Genomic DNA, 16,418 nt, shown 5'->3' on the forward strand with positions numbered 1-16,418 from the left:
AACCAGCTGAATCGTGTTTATGTGCGACCGAGGGATCACGCAAAGTTGTACTGGTCGACTTGTCCGGAACTATTTTGTCCTAACACTGTTGATAAGTGTTATTTAAGTTATTCTTTGCCAAAGAATATCCGACAAACAAAATATTAAACACAGCAAATAAAATTTTAATGAAACAAAAATAAAAGTAATTTTTTAGAAAAAAAATTATGTTATGAAAAATTGCCAAAATTTGAACAGCATTTTGAATTAGTATCTCGTATTGTCAAATTAAATCTTTTAACACGTAAATCAACCGACAAAAACAACATGGAAGTAGCGCAAATTTGCTAATAATTTATTTAAACAAAACAATTCAGTTGCCATGGTGACCATAGCACTCCCGTTCATTGAAAATATCCGAATTTAACTATAATACAGAAAAATAAGCACAAATATAATTTCATGATCATTTAATAAAGAAATCATAATGAGCCGTTTTTTGTGCCGGCCAGTGTATTTTAAACATCTGGCATACTGACAAATTGTAGAACAATTTCATCATTCATGTGACAATTTCAATAAAGCATGATTTAGAATAATTATTTTAATGTGGCATAAGAATGATGTCCAAAATTTAATGATAAACTTTTGAAAATATTTTCTTTGCAAGTTTTGTATATTGAATGTAGATACTCGATAATTACTACATACTATTTATACTTGAGTATAAAATCAAATTACATAATTAAAATTGTTCAGCTGGAATATATCGGTTTGCCTAAAGTTTATTGATTAAGGGGGTCATTCACGAAACCCGGTAAGACTCGATAAGACATTGCAAATTCAAAACCATAACAACTGATATTGTTGAAGCATTGTGTTACTGTTTCGTTAACGATTTGTTAATTATCTGAGGTACCCCTAAGGGCCTGTTGCGCAAACGCCAGTTAAAGTTAACTGTAGGTTAAAATGCTTCGTTATTTTAATTACCTATTGGGTAATTGTTCACTTTAGCTACTTCTGGAATTATCGCGTTTTTTCTGGCTAGACAGCCTCAGGGCGTCCTCCTAGATCGTTTCCCACCATTTAAGCAAATGCCTTTTTTTCTCTCTTGTTGTGCTTCAAGCTTGCGCTTAGAGTGAAATACCATTATTTTCAAATGGCAGTTCGCTTTTATTCCTAGGGGTACGTTTATGTTGGAGCTACGATGAGCGATAAAAGCTGCGACAAGAGCGAACTGCCATGGTTTTCAAATGGCAATTCGCACTTATCGCCGCTTTTATCGCTCATCGCAGCTTCAACATAAACGTTTCCTTAGGGTGTGATTATGTTGGAGCTGCGATGAGCGATAAGAGCGGCGATAAAAGCGAACTGCCATTTGAAAACAATGGTACTTCGCTCTTATCGCCGCTCTTATCTTCACTTGTTCATGACGTCATCACCATTTTTTTTTTAAATGACTGACTTTTTTCTTCTTTTTTTGATAGACCTTACTATTACCTAAACGATTAATGAAAAAAATTGGTACCTTAGATAACAATTTTTTTGAGAAAATGACAAATTTTACTTCAAAAATTTAATTTAATTTTTAATGTAAAAATTTTAATTGACCTTAAACAGAAAGAAAGAAACATCTAAGGTTAACAATAAAATGTAACGCAAATGGTGAAATTACCCCCCGCCAACTTTTGACACTGTACACCGCGCTCAATGATTTGTTCCATTTCAGCGCGAATTCTCTGTTATAAATCTTCTAAATTGTTTGGTCTATTAAAGTAAACCCTCGATTTTAAATAACCACATAGAAAAAAAATAAGTACATTAAAAATTAAATAAAATTTGCTATTTTCTCAAAAAAATTGTTATGTAAGGAACCAATTTTTTTCATTCATCGTTTAGGTAGTAGGAAGGACTATCAGAAAGAGAAGAAAAAAGTTGTGGTTGTCATTTAAAAAAATTGGTGATGACGTCATAGCTCAAAAATGGATGACGTCATGAACAAGTGAAGTAACTTAAAATAAGCATTATTAAAAATAAAAATTGACCTGTTTCAGCGTTTTCGGCAAATGTCATTAGTTTTGAAATTACTGAATTTATTCCATAAGTAATTTCCACACTGTATAATACTTGAAGTTCATTGGTCAACTCAAGGCCAAATATGATATTCAGGCGAATTCAGGCTCTAGAATGACGAATTTGACGCGTTTGTGTCGGCTGCAACGGCTAGCTGACGTAACGAGACAAGGAATAACTAATGTATTGTGGATTGCCAATCCAATACAAAATAGTGTATGTTGATATCCGAGTCTCACGAGTTAATGAAAAATGCTCGGAAAAATGCAGATATTATTTTGTTTTGGCAAATCTTGGATTAAAAAATACAATAATAACATATTATTGTTTCAAATTAAGAGCCGGTACTGCAGCTCTGCAGCCCTTATTGAAAAACGGCAAGGAAAATTCATTTGCATAAGGTTTGAGTGGTGGAAAACGATGTAGGAGGGCGCCCTGAGGCTGTCTAGCCAGAAAAAACGGGAAAATTCCAGAAGTAGTTAAAGTTAACAATGACCACCTATTGTTATAACAATGTTTTCGTATACCTATTTTATTTAACTCACGTTGGTGCAACCGGCCCTTAGTTTCATTAGAATTTGTTGCAAAGATATGTAAAAGTTAAGGTTAAGAGATAAATTAACAGCAATTATCAAGAAATATCGATTGATTGTTCATCAATCCCCTGTTATAAACGGAAATTTCGTGAAAATCTAATAGAATGAGCAAGTGTTCTAACAAATTAATGTTGAATTTAACCGAAATTGAAACAGTCGAATCCATGACAGATTTGTGGTAACGAGCCAATAACTGCGGACAAAACTGTCCTCTACGAAATTTATATATCAAAGTGAAGCAAATTACCTTTAGATTCCCAATTCACTGTCACAGGCACAAGATTTTCCAAAATTGGTTAATTTTCCACGAGAGATGATGATGTCAACGTAATAGTTAGCGGGAAACTGCACAGTACAACGCAGGTACCACCAAATCACCTGCGGCGCAGACAATGTAACCGTCGCGTACGTTTTTTTGTTGTTTTAATTAACGTAATTTAATTAATAAATGATAGGATTGACACTTTTTCTAGATTTTCTTTGTCTCCTTGTGACTCATTTATCTTAAATAAAAAATATGTTTTACGTTGATTTAATGAAACTGCAAAGTTCTTCAAATTGTGCGAATTAAAACGTTGCAATATTTGAATACGACGGAATTTAATACTGTTTTTATGCTTCTGAGCCGGGCGCGAGATTCAACGTTGGGGGATTTTAATTTTTCCAGGGTTAGTGACATCACAATTGGTCTTGACCTTCACTCGTAAAAAAATATTTTGACAAAACACAAAATATAATTTTTAAATTAGCAGAATTAAATGTTGCTTGCTTGAAATGGTTTATTAAAACTTCAATTCTAATGATACAATTTGTACAATCATACAAATGAACATAAATTTGCTTTTGTGAAATGAATATTTCTGATACGCCGAACGATGCATTAAATGTTAATTTAAGATTTCCAGGGACAAAAAATTTATTTACAAAATGTGGCCATGTTATAGCGAGTTTAGTATTTAAACACTAAACGAAATGCAATGAAATTTATACATGCCGTATATCCACCAAAAATTTAAATCGTTCTAAAAATAAAATACTAGTGATCCTTCAACGGCTTCAACTTGCAAAAAAATGAATAATAAACCATTAAAAACGTAAATAAGGAAGGTCTAAAATCAAATTAATATAAATTGTACAACTGGAGTATATCTGGTTGCCTAAGGTTTATTTATTAGTTAATTATTAACTATTAACGAGAAACTGTTAACGACCTGTACATAATGTAACCATTGCATAATTTTTTTTGTTGTACTCATTGATGTAATTAATTAGAGCTAACACTTTTTCTATATTTTCTTTTTCTCCTCGTTACGTTTACGAGTGATAACAATATTTTTAAAAGTGAATTAAAATTAAAAGATTTTATTTTTTAAAGTGCACCTTTATCCTTGTAGTCCCGTCAGTGGGGGATAAAAATGGTCGTTGCCTTACAAAAGGTGGGGTAGTAATGATTTTGAAATATGTTGTTTGAGTAATAACCCTGATGAAAAATACAAGTTTTCGACCTTGGGGGCGGTGAGCGCGAGCCGCCATCTTGAAAGAAAGATGCAAAAAAACATGTTTTCACAGAATAACTCGATAACTGTTCATTATATGAGAAAAATGTTCAAATAAAAGTTGTAAAGTTGTAATATATTATTTAATACAAAATTGAATTTTTTTTTTTAATTTACTAGCGTAAATTATGAACATTTCAAATTTCATCGCTATGTTAACGTGTTTTGGAGTAAATATAGTCAAGAGCAGGTATAAACGAATGTTGTTTGATCCAATTGTATTAATGTGATACAATAAAAAAAAATCAAAATACTATTTTCTTAGTTCGCCCCCGTAACACTTTTCCAATAATTAAATTTTCATATACGCTAGTACTCATAATATTGATAAATTCAATTGTTAATAGTTATTTATTACACAAAAAAATATTGTATTTGATCATTTGCAAAATTTACTAACAATACCTAAAGTTTGACGTTTTTTGAGTAAAAATTTCCTTAAATTGCATCTTTGGTCGATTGTATATCAGTCCTTATTAAACTTGCAAGAAAAGTATAAATAAAAAATAGTTGCCAAATTTTATCTTTTACAACTTTAATTTGAACATTTTTCTCATATAATGAACAGTTTTCGAGTTATTCTATGAAAACCTGTTTTTTGTACTTTTCATTCAAGATGACGGCTCGCGCTCACCGCCCCCTAGGACGAAAACTTGTATTTTTTATTAGGATCACTAGGTACTCAAACAATATACTTCAAAATCGTTACTACCCCACCTTTTGTAAGGCATAATCCCCTACTGATCGGACTATTGTCGGAGACAAACAATTCAGACGAAACTTTTAAACAAAATTCTTTTAGCATTAATTGTTTAAATTACTTTTGAAGTGTTTGGTTTTACTAGAGATTGTTGCAAAGACATGTACGAGTAGGCAAATGAGGAGAAGATTTATTTTATTTGCATAACTCTAAAATTAAACTAAGCACGCCAAAAATTTAGTAATTTCCGCACAATTTGTGAAATAAAAAGATATTAACTTCGATACACAATGTACCAATTAAAAAATATAGATTTATTGTTCGCAAATCCCCTGTTATAGAAGGGAAATTTCGTCAAAATCTAATAGGATGAGCAAGTTTTCTAATAAATGTTAGTGCAGAAAAAATTATTCTCTACGAAATTTATATGTCGAAGTGTAGCACAATACCTTTAGATTAAAAATTCAGCGTCGCAGGCACAAGATCTTGTTAATATTTCACAAAATTGGCTTTCTAATAGAGATGCGTGATATGATGATGTCCACTTGACTGTGAGCGACAAACTGAACTAACCACCTGCACACAATATAACCATTGCATAAGCTTTTTTGTTGTACTCATTGAAATAATAGAATTGATACTTTTTCTAGATTTTCTTTTTCTCCTGCCTGACTCGTTTATCTTAAATTAAAATATATATATTTTACGTTGCTTTAATGCTTTTGTTCGATGTTCTTCAAATTGTGTGAATTATATTTATACTCGTACGTGTGGAATATTTGCAAACAGCATAATTTAGGACTGTTTCTATTGTTTCTATTAATCCTGTGAGCCGGGCACTTGATGCTATGTGGGGGATTTGACTTTTTGCAGGGTTGGAGACATCACAATTAGTCTTGACCTTCATTCGTAAAAAAATATTTTGTCAAAACACAAAATATAATATTCAAACTCGCAGAATTGCATCTTGGTTTAAATGGTTTATTATATCTTCAATTCTAATTAATGATACGATTGTACAATAATTTCAAATGCAAGATAAATTAGATTTTGTTGGTCAAATAAATATTTCAGATTCACGGAACGATACCTTAAATGTTAATTTAAAAATTTCCAAGGACAAACAATTTACTCAGAAAATTTGCCAATCTTGCATTTATTAATGTTATAGTGATTTTAGGTTTATCATTTGATATTGTGAGTTTAGTAGATGAGTTATCTAACAAAAGGTTCATTTTAGTATAAAGCCACTAAAGAAAATATCAAGAATGAAATTGCTTTATTTCGTCCAGTGAGAGTTTGGGAGAGTTTAAATTGTAGGCTTGTAACCCAACTCTACAAAGTGCACTAGAATGCATTAATTAAAGCATAATTTCAGGGCAAAAAATGTTACTGCTTGAAGGATATATTTAAAATTTTGTGCACGCTACGTATTACTTTCTCTGTAGAATTTAGTGATTTTCATGTCAACCGATCTCTCGCTGGACAAACTATACCAAATGGCAAATCGTGAACAGTTTCTGAGCAATTCGTTTACAAAAAAAAAATGGTTTTTGTCAGCACAAAGCACTCGCGCTATTACCCGTATATTATTAATAAGTGGATGAAGATCACTAAGACTGAATTATCTGAAATGATGGAAATCTTTACACACGTACAACGATAATAGTTATAAAATTTTCAGGCATGTTTTATGCATCAAACTAAGAGAAAAAAAAATAAAATAAAATGTGTAGGGCACGAAGCAGCACAAGCAACTTTTCAAACAGAAATAAAAATGTGAATGAAGAGAACGGGAAATTCTAATGACCACCTGAAATTGTACCACCCAACACTAATTAAGAAGATGACAGATGACAGATCAGTTTCCTCTTTAATTATCTTGAAAGTTATGATATCCTAGTTTTGAATTTGCATTAAAATTCGACATTTTTGAATACTTTGTCCATTATTTATTTCAGTCAGGTATTTGGCGACAAATTCAGTAAAATTCTTACTCAAACTATCACAGCAACTTTGTGAATTTGTTATAATTCTTCTTCTCATAATTTGGTCCAATTTAACGAATCCGTTTCTCTCAGCATAATTTAAACTAAAAAGTTGCAATATTTTTAGAAATTTTCACTTATAATATCCCGATACATAGATTCTATCCCAAAAATTTTTTCAGTGCATTGCTGATAGCAGTGCACGAAAATAAAATTTTCAGGATATGAATCTATGCAGAGGTATATTCGGCAAGAAAATCGCATGAATACATTAACCATCAGTGAAGAACAAAAAATGTATCTAAAATGTTGGTAATTGAAGCCGAAGTAGAAAGAATAGCATGTTGCACTCGTTTTACAAGACTCGTTGCTCGTTCCTCACTGTGTTCGTCGTGCTCTAAACCCGCTCGTTCGACAATAGACTGTCTTGTGCAACTCGAATAACAATATACTATTTAATTGTTGTTAGTAACCACTTTTTTTCCAACATTTTCTCTTACATTCATTTGGGAAACCGTTACTTTTTATATACCTACCTACTTTAGTGTAGATGTGTACCTATCTCCATAGTTTTATGAAATAGTGCAATAGTGTTTTTTTTCAATTATTAATTAAACAAAAAAAAATTAATGTACACATACGGTTTATACTGGGTTTTATGGAAGTCCACGTAATAAATTTATCACCAATAGGACTCGTTAAAATAAACATTTTTAAAATTTATAATTCTTTCCACAAATTTTTCCAAACAGAGTTAAAATTAAATATAATTTGAACCCTAAAATTCATACCCCCTCACGAAAAAAGAATTGTTTTGTTAGTTTTCGTTTCACTTGATGATTATCCCATGAGCGAAGTGTCAGTTTAGGAGTTAGAAAAATGTAAAAAGAATATTCGATTAAAAAAAGATCAACGTGTAAAAAATGTTTAGTTCTATTGGTGATTAAATTTATTATTATAAAAAAAAAAAAAATGAAAAAATGTTGTTACACAGTCTAGGACTGGTTTACAAATCTATGAGGGGCGTGATGACCAACTCAATAGACCGGGACCAATGGCTTAACGTGACTTCCGAATCACGAGATAGAATATAGTTATTATTAATTCCATAACACCCTGTATAGTTGTTCCATCCAGAGTAACGTTTACGGATTAAGAGAACACTTTTTTCAGGAAAATGCATCACTATTTGACAATATACATTTAAAATTTATATTCTCGAATTTTCGGCAAAATCAAATATAATTTTAAATGTTTCTTTTCTATTGTTTTTTGGCATATTTTGTAGAAACGTGTTCTAGTTTCTTACAACACCTACACATGAAAGTCTATTATCACTCTTGAACAATGAAAATACAAATACATGCAAAATTGACAATATATCGATCAAACATTACCAACTTGGCAACTAAAGAATAAAATTCAAATCTAAAATAAATGTGCCTCTATTGTGCATTATGATGAAAGCCCAATTTTTTGTAAGTTATGTGCTTATGATTTTATTTACGACTGTTCAATCTCAAAAAGGTGTGAAATGTGTTTAGGTAGGTACTCGTAAATATAAAGTTTTTCCATGAGTAACAATTTTAGGTTCACTATTGTTAAAATATTGCAACAACAAACGTGACTGTGGTACATCTTTTGGATACGTTTGTGGTCAAAATCAAACATGTTATTGTGATCAATTTTATATTCTCAGCAGCTACGGTGATAAATGTGTCGGAGGTTTGTTATTACTTTTGAGTAAATACCTAGGTACTTGTGATTCATCGATTAAATATCCAGGTGTCGGTCAAAAATGTCGATATGATGAGCACTGCATCGAGGGAGCTTTTTGTGAATATCAAATAAGGTGTCAGTGCAAAGAAGATTTGTACCCCACTGAAGCTGGACTCGCCTGTTCAAGTAAATTCATAATGAAAGGTATAAAGTTACGAAACTTTATACCTAAAATTTAAAAAATAGCTATTAATATTACTATATTTTGTAGGATCCAAACAAATTATTAGCGCCGAACCTCATCTTTACGCCATCATCACCCTTATAATTTATTTGTTAAAATTTATATAAAACGAATTTCTTCGTAAAGTTTTATTTTTAAATTTATTTTATCTTTAAATTTTAAAATATTGTATAGGTGTTATGTATGTTATTTTCTTAATTCACATCTGGCTTTGTAATTTTTAACATGTCTACACGGACAGAATGAATTAATTTTATTATTTAATATTTTAAAGTCATTAAAAATGTTAATTCGTGGCAAAAAATTTAGTCCGATTTTCAATTTAATCATGAAATTGTTTATTAGAAATAGTAAATTAAAAAAGCTATAAACGGTGGATTTTATTTCCTTCTTAATTTACTCGTACATTTAAAAATAATCAAATATTAATACAAACGTAAATATAAAAGTAACTAATGTATTGTCAAATAATTATTATATAAATAATATGCAGGTAATTACAAAGAAAATATTAATACAAATTGTTAGAGTTGACCGATCGGCTGAGCTATTATTATCGTCGACAGTTTTTTCAACGTTACAAGAGTCATTATCTGTGGCCCCAAACATGCAAGTGCACTTTTTGCTCAAACATTGGACGTTGTCCTTCAATTTCTTTTCGTAAATGCATTCCGCATCTTCTTCGCAAGATTGTCCAATTTTTCGAGTTTCAACACACTTGTTACCATAATCGTGAAAACCCGACGAACATGTACATTTCTGACTGTCGCAAATACTCTTCTCGAGAAATTTAGAGCATTGACCGTCAAATTCACAAAATTCATCAAATTTTGTGGCGGCTAAAAAATATGTAAACAAAACTTAAGTAAAAGAAAAAGGACTAGACTTATCTCAAAATATTTATACCTTTCACGCAAGAGCTCTGGTTTTTTGACATTGTGTATTCGACAGAACACCGACATTTCTCCAAACATCGTGTATTTGGGACTGTGTTGCATTCTTCATCATTGGTGCAAGGTTCACCCAGCTTCATAGCGTTCCCACAAATAGTTTTGTCTGCTGAAGGTTTTTGATCGTTCCGACAGCTACAGACACCCAGAACGCAAAATCCATAGCTGCCATCGCTCAAGTAACAATTATTATCGTGCGAACATGTTTCCCCCAGTTCTAAAAACAAATAATCAAAACAAGTACATTTATAAAATAAAAATGAAACTTTGAAAATACATAATTATATATTTTTACATCTACATGTACAGCACGTACTCGTTTTTTTATAACAAATTCCATCTTTGCCAGTAGATTCATTCTCACAACCGCATATTTTATACTCATTGCAAATTGCTAAGGGACCTGCTGTTATTGTACATTGAATATCTTTCTGGCAAGCTTCTTCTAGTCTGGCTCCTGTGAAAAAAGAATTAAATTCGATGGTGCATTTTTGGAATACGCTGTAAATATGACTGATACCAAATACAAATACATTAATATTGCTCAACCTGCTATTATCTGTTTTACGTAATCTAAGTTCTTTATCACGAGATATTCCCAAAAATAACATACCTGCTATACATTCGTAAGATGTGTCATTTCTAATTATATCAAATCCTTTTAAGCATTTACATTTTCCTAGTACATCATCATCGTTGTTATAACAAAAGGAATTTTCTTTACAATCCTGGTCATTTAGACACGGTTGGTACGATTCTAAAACAAAAATAAGGTTCTGTGCTGTCGATACAAAAAACATAACAATGCTTGATACTTACGAATATTTTGTTCCTCAAGTTTCTGAGAGTTTATGGTAACACACAAAGTTAAAAAAACAATTGAGTATTTAATTCGATACATGGCTAACATTAATTGAATAAAGTTGATTATTAGAAGTCTACAGATAAGTTATCCTTATCTGCATCTACATTCTCTAGATTTCTTTGAAAACAATACATATCTTAGTGCTTATTCACAATGGACATAAGCTTGACATAAGGCATAAGAAATTCATGATACATGCAGTGGATATACTATTAATTTTTACGTAACTTATGAGAAGTGACCTCAGTGAACATTATTATTGTGTACAAAAAGGCATGAAGAATCATATTCGAGTGATATGGACACATACATTATTTTCCAATTGCCCAAATTTACAAATTATTCTTAGGTATTTCTTATGTTTTATGTCCATTGTGAATAAGCACTTATACAGTGTGGAAACTACTTATACTTATGGAATAAATTCAGTAATTTCAAAAATAATGACATTTGTGAAAAACACTGAAACCGGTCAATTTTTATTTCTCATAGTGCTTATTTTCAGTTGCTTCACTTGTTCATGACGTCATCCATTTTTCAGGTATGACGTCATCACCAATTTTTTTAAATGACAACCCCCACTTTTTTCTTCTCTTTCTGATAGATCTTCGCACCAGCTAAAGGATGAATGAAAAAAATTGGTACCTTACGAGTATATAACAATTTTTTTTAAATGAGAAATTTTACTTCAAAAATTTTATGTATAATTAGTAATGTAAAAATTTTTTTGTATGGGTTTATTTAAAATAAAAGATTTATTTTAATAAACCAAACAATTTAGAAGATTTAGGCAGAGAATTTGCGCTGAAATGGAACAAATCAGCCGTGACATTATTGAGCGAAGTGTACAAAGTGTCGGTGAGTGCCAAATGGTTGGCGGAAGACAATTTCAACATTTGCATTACATTTTATTGTTAACTTTCGATATTTTGTTGTTTTTGTTTGAGGTCAATTAAAATTTTTACATTAAAAATTAAATTAAATTTTTGAATTAAAATTTGTCGTTTTCTCAAAAAAATTGTTGTGTAAGCCAATAATTTTTTTCATTTATCGTTTAGGTAGTAGGAAGGTCTACCAAAAACAGAAGAAAAAAGTGGAGATTGTCATTTAAAAAAATTGCTGATGACGTCATAACTCAAAAATGGATGACGTCATGAACAAGTGGACCAACTTAAAATAAGCACTATGAGAAATAAAAAATGATCTGTTCAGCGTTTTCGACAAATGTCATTAGTTTTGAAATTACTGAATTTATTCCATAAGTAGTTTCCACACTGTATATGCATTAAGTTGATATAATTTTTGAGAATCAGTTATATCTAACATGTGTTCAATTGAAAAGTACATCAAATTGGCTTTGAGTTTTGTCTCTATCTTTGTCTAACCAACTTAATTTACGATGTTGTTGTCTCTTAAAAAATACAATCATAGCCAACTTGATGAACAATTTAGTTGAACACTTGTTATATTACCCTTTTATTTTTCATCCCGCAATTACTACTGACACAAAATAGTTGTGCATTCTAGAAAAAGGTTTCTACGAGTAGAACCATATATTTTGATAAATTAATTAGACTTTGTTTTCTTTAAAAAATGTGTACTAAGCAGACGTTTGCTTGTTTACTAAAAATTAACAAATTTAAAAAGTTAAAAAAATGAACTTTATTGCTTCAATTTAAAAATATTCCAATAAAAATGTGATATAAATAAATATATGACTAATGTATTGTCAAATAATTATATAAATAATTACAAAGAGAATATTACTACAAACTATCAAAGTTGACCGATCGGCTGAACTATTATCGTCAACAGTTTTTTCAATGTTACAAGAACCGTCGTCTTTGGTCCCAAATATGCAGGTGCACTTTTTGCTCGAACATTGGACGTTGTCCTTTAATTTCTTTTCGTAAATGCATTCCGCATCTTCTTCGCAAGATTGTCCAATTTTTCGAGTTTCAACACACTTGTTACCATAATCGTGAAAATCCGACGAACATGTACATTTCTGACTGTCGCAAATACTCTCTTCGAGAAATTTAGAGCATTGACCGTCAAATTCACAAAATTCATCAAATTTTGTGGCGGCTAAAAAATATGTAAACAACATTTAAGCAAAAGAAAAATGACTAGATTTATCTCAAAATATTTATACCTTTCACGCAAGAGCTCTGGTTTTTTGACATTGTGTATTCGACAGAACACCGACATTTCTCCAAACATCGTGTATTTGGGACTGTGTTGCATTCTTCATCATTGGTGCAAGGTTCACCCAGCTTCATAGCGTTCCCACAAAGAGTTTTGTCTGCTGAAGGTTTTTGATCGTTCCGACAGCTACAGACACCCAGAACGCAAAATCCATAGCTGCCATCGCTCAGGTAACAATTATTATCGTGCGAACATTTTTCCCCGAGTTCTAAAAACATAAGTAATCAAAACAAGTACATTTATAAAATAAAAATGAAACTTAGAAAATACAGAATTATGTATGTAATTACGTATTTGTACATCTACATGCACAGCACTTACTCATTTTTTTGTAACAAATTCCATCTTTGCCAGTAGATTCATTCTCACAACCGCATACTTTATATTCATCACAAATTGCTAAGGGACCTGCTGTTATTGTACATTGAATATCTTTCTGGCAAGCTTCTTCTAGTCTGGCTCCTGTGAAAAAAGAATTAAATGCGATGGTGCATTTTTGGCATACAAATACTTTAATATTGTTCAACCTGTTATTATCTGTCTTACGTAATCTAAGTTTTTCATGACGAGATATTCCCAAAAATAACATACCTACTATACATTCGTAAGATGTATCATTTCTAATTATATCAAATCCTTTTAAGCATTTACATTTTCCTAGTACATCATCATCGTTGTTATAACAAAAGGAATTTTTTTTACAATCCTGGTCATTTAGACACGGTGCGTACGATTCTAAAACAAAAATAAGGTTCTGCGCTGTCGATACAAAAAACATAATAATGATTGATACTTACGAATATTTTGTTCCTCAAGTTTCTGAGAGTTTATGGTAACAAACAAAGTTAAAAAAACAATTGAAAACAATTTAATTCCATACATGGCTAACATTAATTGAATAAAGTTGATTATTACATATTAGAAGTTTACAGATAAGTTATCCTTATCTGTATCTACATTCTCTAGATTTTTTTGAAAACAATACATATCTTACATATGCATTAAGTTGATATAATTTTTGAGAATCAGTTATATCTAACATGTGTTCAATTGAAAACCAACTTAATTTACGATGTTGTTGTCTCTTAAAAAATACAATCATAGCCAACTTGATGAACAATTCAGTTGAACACTTGTTATATGTATTACCCTTTTATTTTTCATCCCGCAATTACTATTGACACAAAATAGTTGTGCATTCTAGAAAAAGGTTTCTACGAGTAGAACCATATATTTTGATACATTAAATTAGACTTTATTTTCTTTAAAAAATGTGTACTAAGCAGACGTCTGCTTGTTTACTAAAAAGTAACAAATTTAAAAAGTTAGAAAAATGGATTTTATTGCTTCAGTTTAAAAATATTCAAATATAAATGTGATATAAATAAATATATGACTAATGTATTGTCAAATAATTATATAAATAATTACAAAGAGAATGTTACTACAAACTATCAAAGTTGACCGATCGGCTGAACTATTATCGTCAACAGTTTTTTCAATGTTACAAGAACCGTCGTCTTTGGTCCCAAACATGCAGGTGCACTTTTTGCTCGAACATTGGACGTTGTCCTTTAATTTCTTTTCGTAAACGCATTCTGCATCTTCTTCGCAAGATTGTCCAATTTTTCGTGTTTCAACACACTTGTCGCCATATCCGTGAAAACCCGACGAACATGTACATTTCTGACTATTGCAAATACTCTTATCGAGAAATTTAGAGCATTGACCGTCAAATTCACAAAATTCATCAAATTGTGTGGCGGCTAAAAAATATGTAAACAAAACTTAAGTAAAAGAAAAAGGACTAGAGTTATCTCAAAATATGTATACCTTTCACGCAAGAGCTTTGGTTTTTTGATAATGTGTATTCGACAGAACACCTACATTTCTCCAAACATCGTGTATTTGGAACTGTGCTGCATTCTTCATCATTGACGCAAAGTTCACCCAGCTGCCTAACGTTCACACAAAGAGTTTTGTCTGCTGAGGACTTTTGATCGTTCCGACAGCTACAGAGACCCCGAACACAAAATCCATAGCTGCCATTGCTCAAGTAACAATTATTTTCGTGCAAACATATTTCCCCAAGTTCTAAAAAACAGAAGTAATCAAAACAAGTCAGTACATTTCTAAAATAAAACCGAAACTTAGAAAATAATTATATATTTTTATATCTGCATGCAAGGCCCTTACTCATTTTTTTGTAACAAATTCCATCTTTGCCGGCAGAGTCAACCTCACAGTCGCATATTTTATACTCATTACATTTTGCCAAGGAGCCTGCTGTGATTCTACATTGAATATCTTTCTCGCAAGCTTCTTCTAGTTTTACTCCTGTGAAAAAAGAATTAAAATCGATGGTGCGTTTTGGAAATTCGCTAATATGTTGTAAATATGACTGATACCAAATACAAATAGTTTAATATTGCTCAACCTGCTGTTATCTGTTTTGCGTGATCGAATTTCTTTATGACGGGATGTTCCCAAAAATAACGTATAAGTATATGTGGTCATACCTTGTATACATTCGTAAAATGTACTGTTTCTATTTAATTCAAATCCTTTGAGGCATTTACATTTTCCTTTTATCTCATCGTCGTTGCCATAACAGAAGGAATTTTCTTTACAATCTCTGTCAGTTTGACATGGTTCGTACGATTCTAAAACAAAAACAGGATTTCTGTAAAGTTGATACAAAAATATAATAATGATTAATATTTACGAATCCTTTGTTGTTCAAGTTTCTGAGAATTTATCGTAACACACAAAACTAGAAAAACAAGTGAATATTTAAGTCGATACATGGCTCGAACAAAGTTAAATATTGTACATTAGCAGCAGTCTACAGATAAGTTATCTTTATCTTTATCTCTTTATCAAATCACCTGCGTTAGATATATTTTTTTGGAATTAATCAACTTAAGTACATAACAATTTTGTTTTATTATACAAACATTTCCGATAATAATGCGGAATCTGGAAAAGTGCCCCGAATGCTTGCAGCGTTTCCACGTTGAATGGCAAGGGAAATCCTCTCAACAAGGGATTTCTTTGATTTTGAATCGCCTGATTCTGCGATAAGTCGGTTTCCGATGACATTAATGAAATCGATGGCTTCTTTGCACCAAGGGCCTAAGAGTTCAAAACCTTTAAATACGTAATTTGACGAAATAATTGAACTATATTTGCTATGTTTGCGTTTGCAGGCCATTTCAGCGGCAAAACCTGAAATTTCAGAAGTTTTCAAAACGTAACTAACTGTCTGCAAGTGTATCTACAATAGTAACGTTCCAAACTAAAGGTTGACCTTTAATCCATAGTACTAAAGTCATCCCATCTGGGCATTTTCCATCATCCCGAGACAGTCCGTTTGGTTCTAAAGTTGAATTAACATGAATAGAAGTCAAAGACCCGTTTTCTAAAGAAGACTTTAAAGAAGAATCAATTGAATTAACGTAATTAGAAAATTTCCAAAATGGAGTTGTTCTAAATAAAAAATTAAATTTTGGTATGAAAAGACAGTTCTTGATTAAAGTA

At 31.2% G+C, this 16,418-nt stretch overlaps 2 protein-coding genes and 1 long non-coding RNA gene across 5 annotated transcripts; 1 reads left to right on the forward strand and 2 right to left on the reverse strand.

Moving 5' to 3' along the window:
• The first annotated feature begins 8,246 nt into the window (after positions 1-8,246).
• On the forward strand, positions 8,247-9,010 carry LOC138134865 (uncharacterized). The gene is made up of 3 exons (XR_011160829.1): positions 8,247-8,617; positions 8,678-8,797; positions 8,883-9,010. It is a non-coding gene; the product is annotated as an uncharacterized lncRNA (long non-coding RNA).
• A 212-nt stretch (positions 9,011-9,222) lies between these two features.
• On the reverse strand, positions 9,223-10,783 carry LOC138134863 (prion-like-(Q/N-rich) domain-bearing protein 25). Its single transcript, XM_069053431.1, has 5 exons — positions 10,625-10,783; positions 10,419-10,562; positions 10,122-10,262; positions 9,762-10,022; positions 9,223-9,694 (listed from the first exon to the last, which is right to left on the reverse strand). Exons 1-5 carry the CDS (start codon positions 10,713-10,715, stop codon positions 9,330-9,332), a joined length of 1,002 nt encoding a protein of 333 aa, XP_068909532.1. The 5' UTR covers positions 10,716-10,783; the 3' UTR covers positions 9,223-9,329.
• Positions 10,784-12,308: 1,525 nt separating this feature from the next.
• LOC138134864 (prion-like-(Q/N-rich) domain-bearing protein 25) lies at positions 12,309-15,757 on the reverse strand. 3 transcript variants are annotated; one of them, XM_069053434.1, is made up of 5 exons: positions 15,604-15,757; positions 15,398-15,541; positions 15,075-15,215; positions 14,712-14,972; positions 12,309-12,758 (listed from the first exon to the last, which is right to left on the reverse strand). In XM_069053434.1, exons 1-5 carry the CDS (start codon positions 15,683-15,685, stop codon positions 12,400-12,402), a joined length of 987 nt encoding a protein of 328 aa, XP_068909535.1. In that variant the 5' UTR covers positions 15,686-15,757; the 3' UTR covers positions 12,309-12,399. The 3 variants fall into 3 exon arrangements, with proteins under 3 accessions (XP_068909535.1, XP_068909533.1, XP_068909534.1); XM_069053432.1 differs by lacking the exons at positions 14,712-14,972; positions 15,075-15,215; positions 15,398-15,541; positions 15,604-15,757 and adding exons at positions 12,826-13,086; positions 13,200-13,340; positions 13,470-13,613; positions 13,676-13,821; XM_069053433.1 differs by lacking the exon at positions 12,309-12,758 and adding an exon at positions 14,195-14,644.
• Positions 15,758-16,418: the final 661 nt, after the last annotated feature.

This window comes from Tenebrio molitor, chromosome 7 (assembly GCF_963966145.1).
Source record: "Tenebrio molitor chromosome 7, icTenMoli1.1, whole genome shotgun sequence".
NCBI classification, from domain to species: Eukaryota; Metazoa; Arthropoda; class Insecta; order Coleoptera; family Tenebrionidae; genus Tenebrio; species Tenebrio molitor.

What these genes read in the sequence shown, in the direction of transcription:
- LOC138134863 (XM_069053431.1), bottom strand. Translation starts at nt 10,715, where the DNA reads ATGTTAGCCATGTATCGAATTAAATACTCAATTGTTTTTTTAACTTTG. An exon ending in AATTTGTTATAAAAAAACGA is followed by an intron (nt 10,023 to 10,121) that starts GTACGTGCTGTA and finishes ATTTGTTTTTAG; the next exon opens with AACTGGGGGAAACATGTTCG. An exon ending in CCAGAGCTCTTGCGTGAAAG is followed by an intron (nt 9,695 to 9,761) that starts GTATAAATATTT and finishes CATATTTTTTAG; the next exon opens with CCGCCACAAAATTTGATGAA.
- LOC138134864 (XM_069053432.1), bottom strand. Translation starts at nt 13,769, where the DNA reads ATGTTAGCCATGTATGGAATTAAATTGTTTTCAATTGTTTTTTTAACT. An exon ending in AATTTGTTACAAAAAAATGA is followed by an intron (nt 13,087 to 13,199) that starts GTAAGTGCTGTG and finishes TTATGTTTTTAG; the next exon opens with AACTCGGGGAAAAATGTTCG. An exon ending in CCAGAGCTCTTGCGTGAAAG is followed by an intron (nt 12,759 to 12,825) that starts GTATAAATATTT and finishes CATATTTTTTAG; the next exon opens with CCGCCACAAAATTTGATGAA.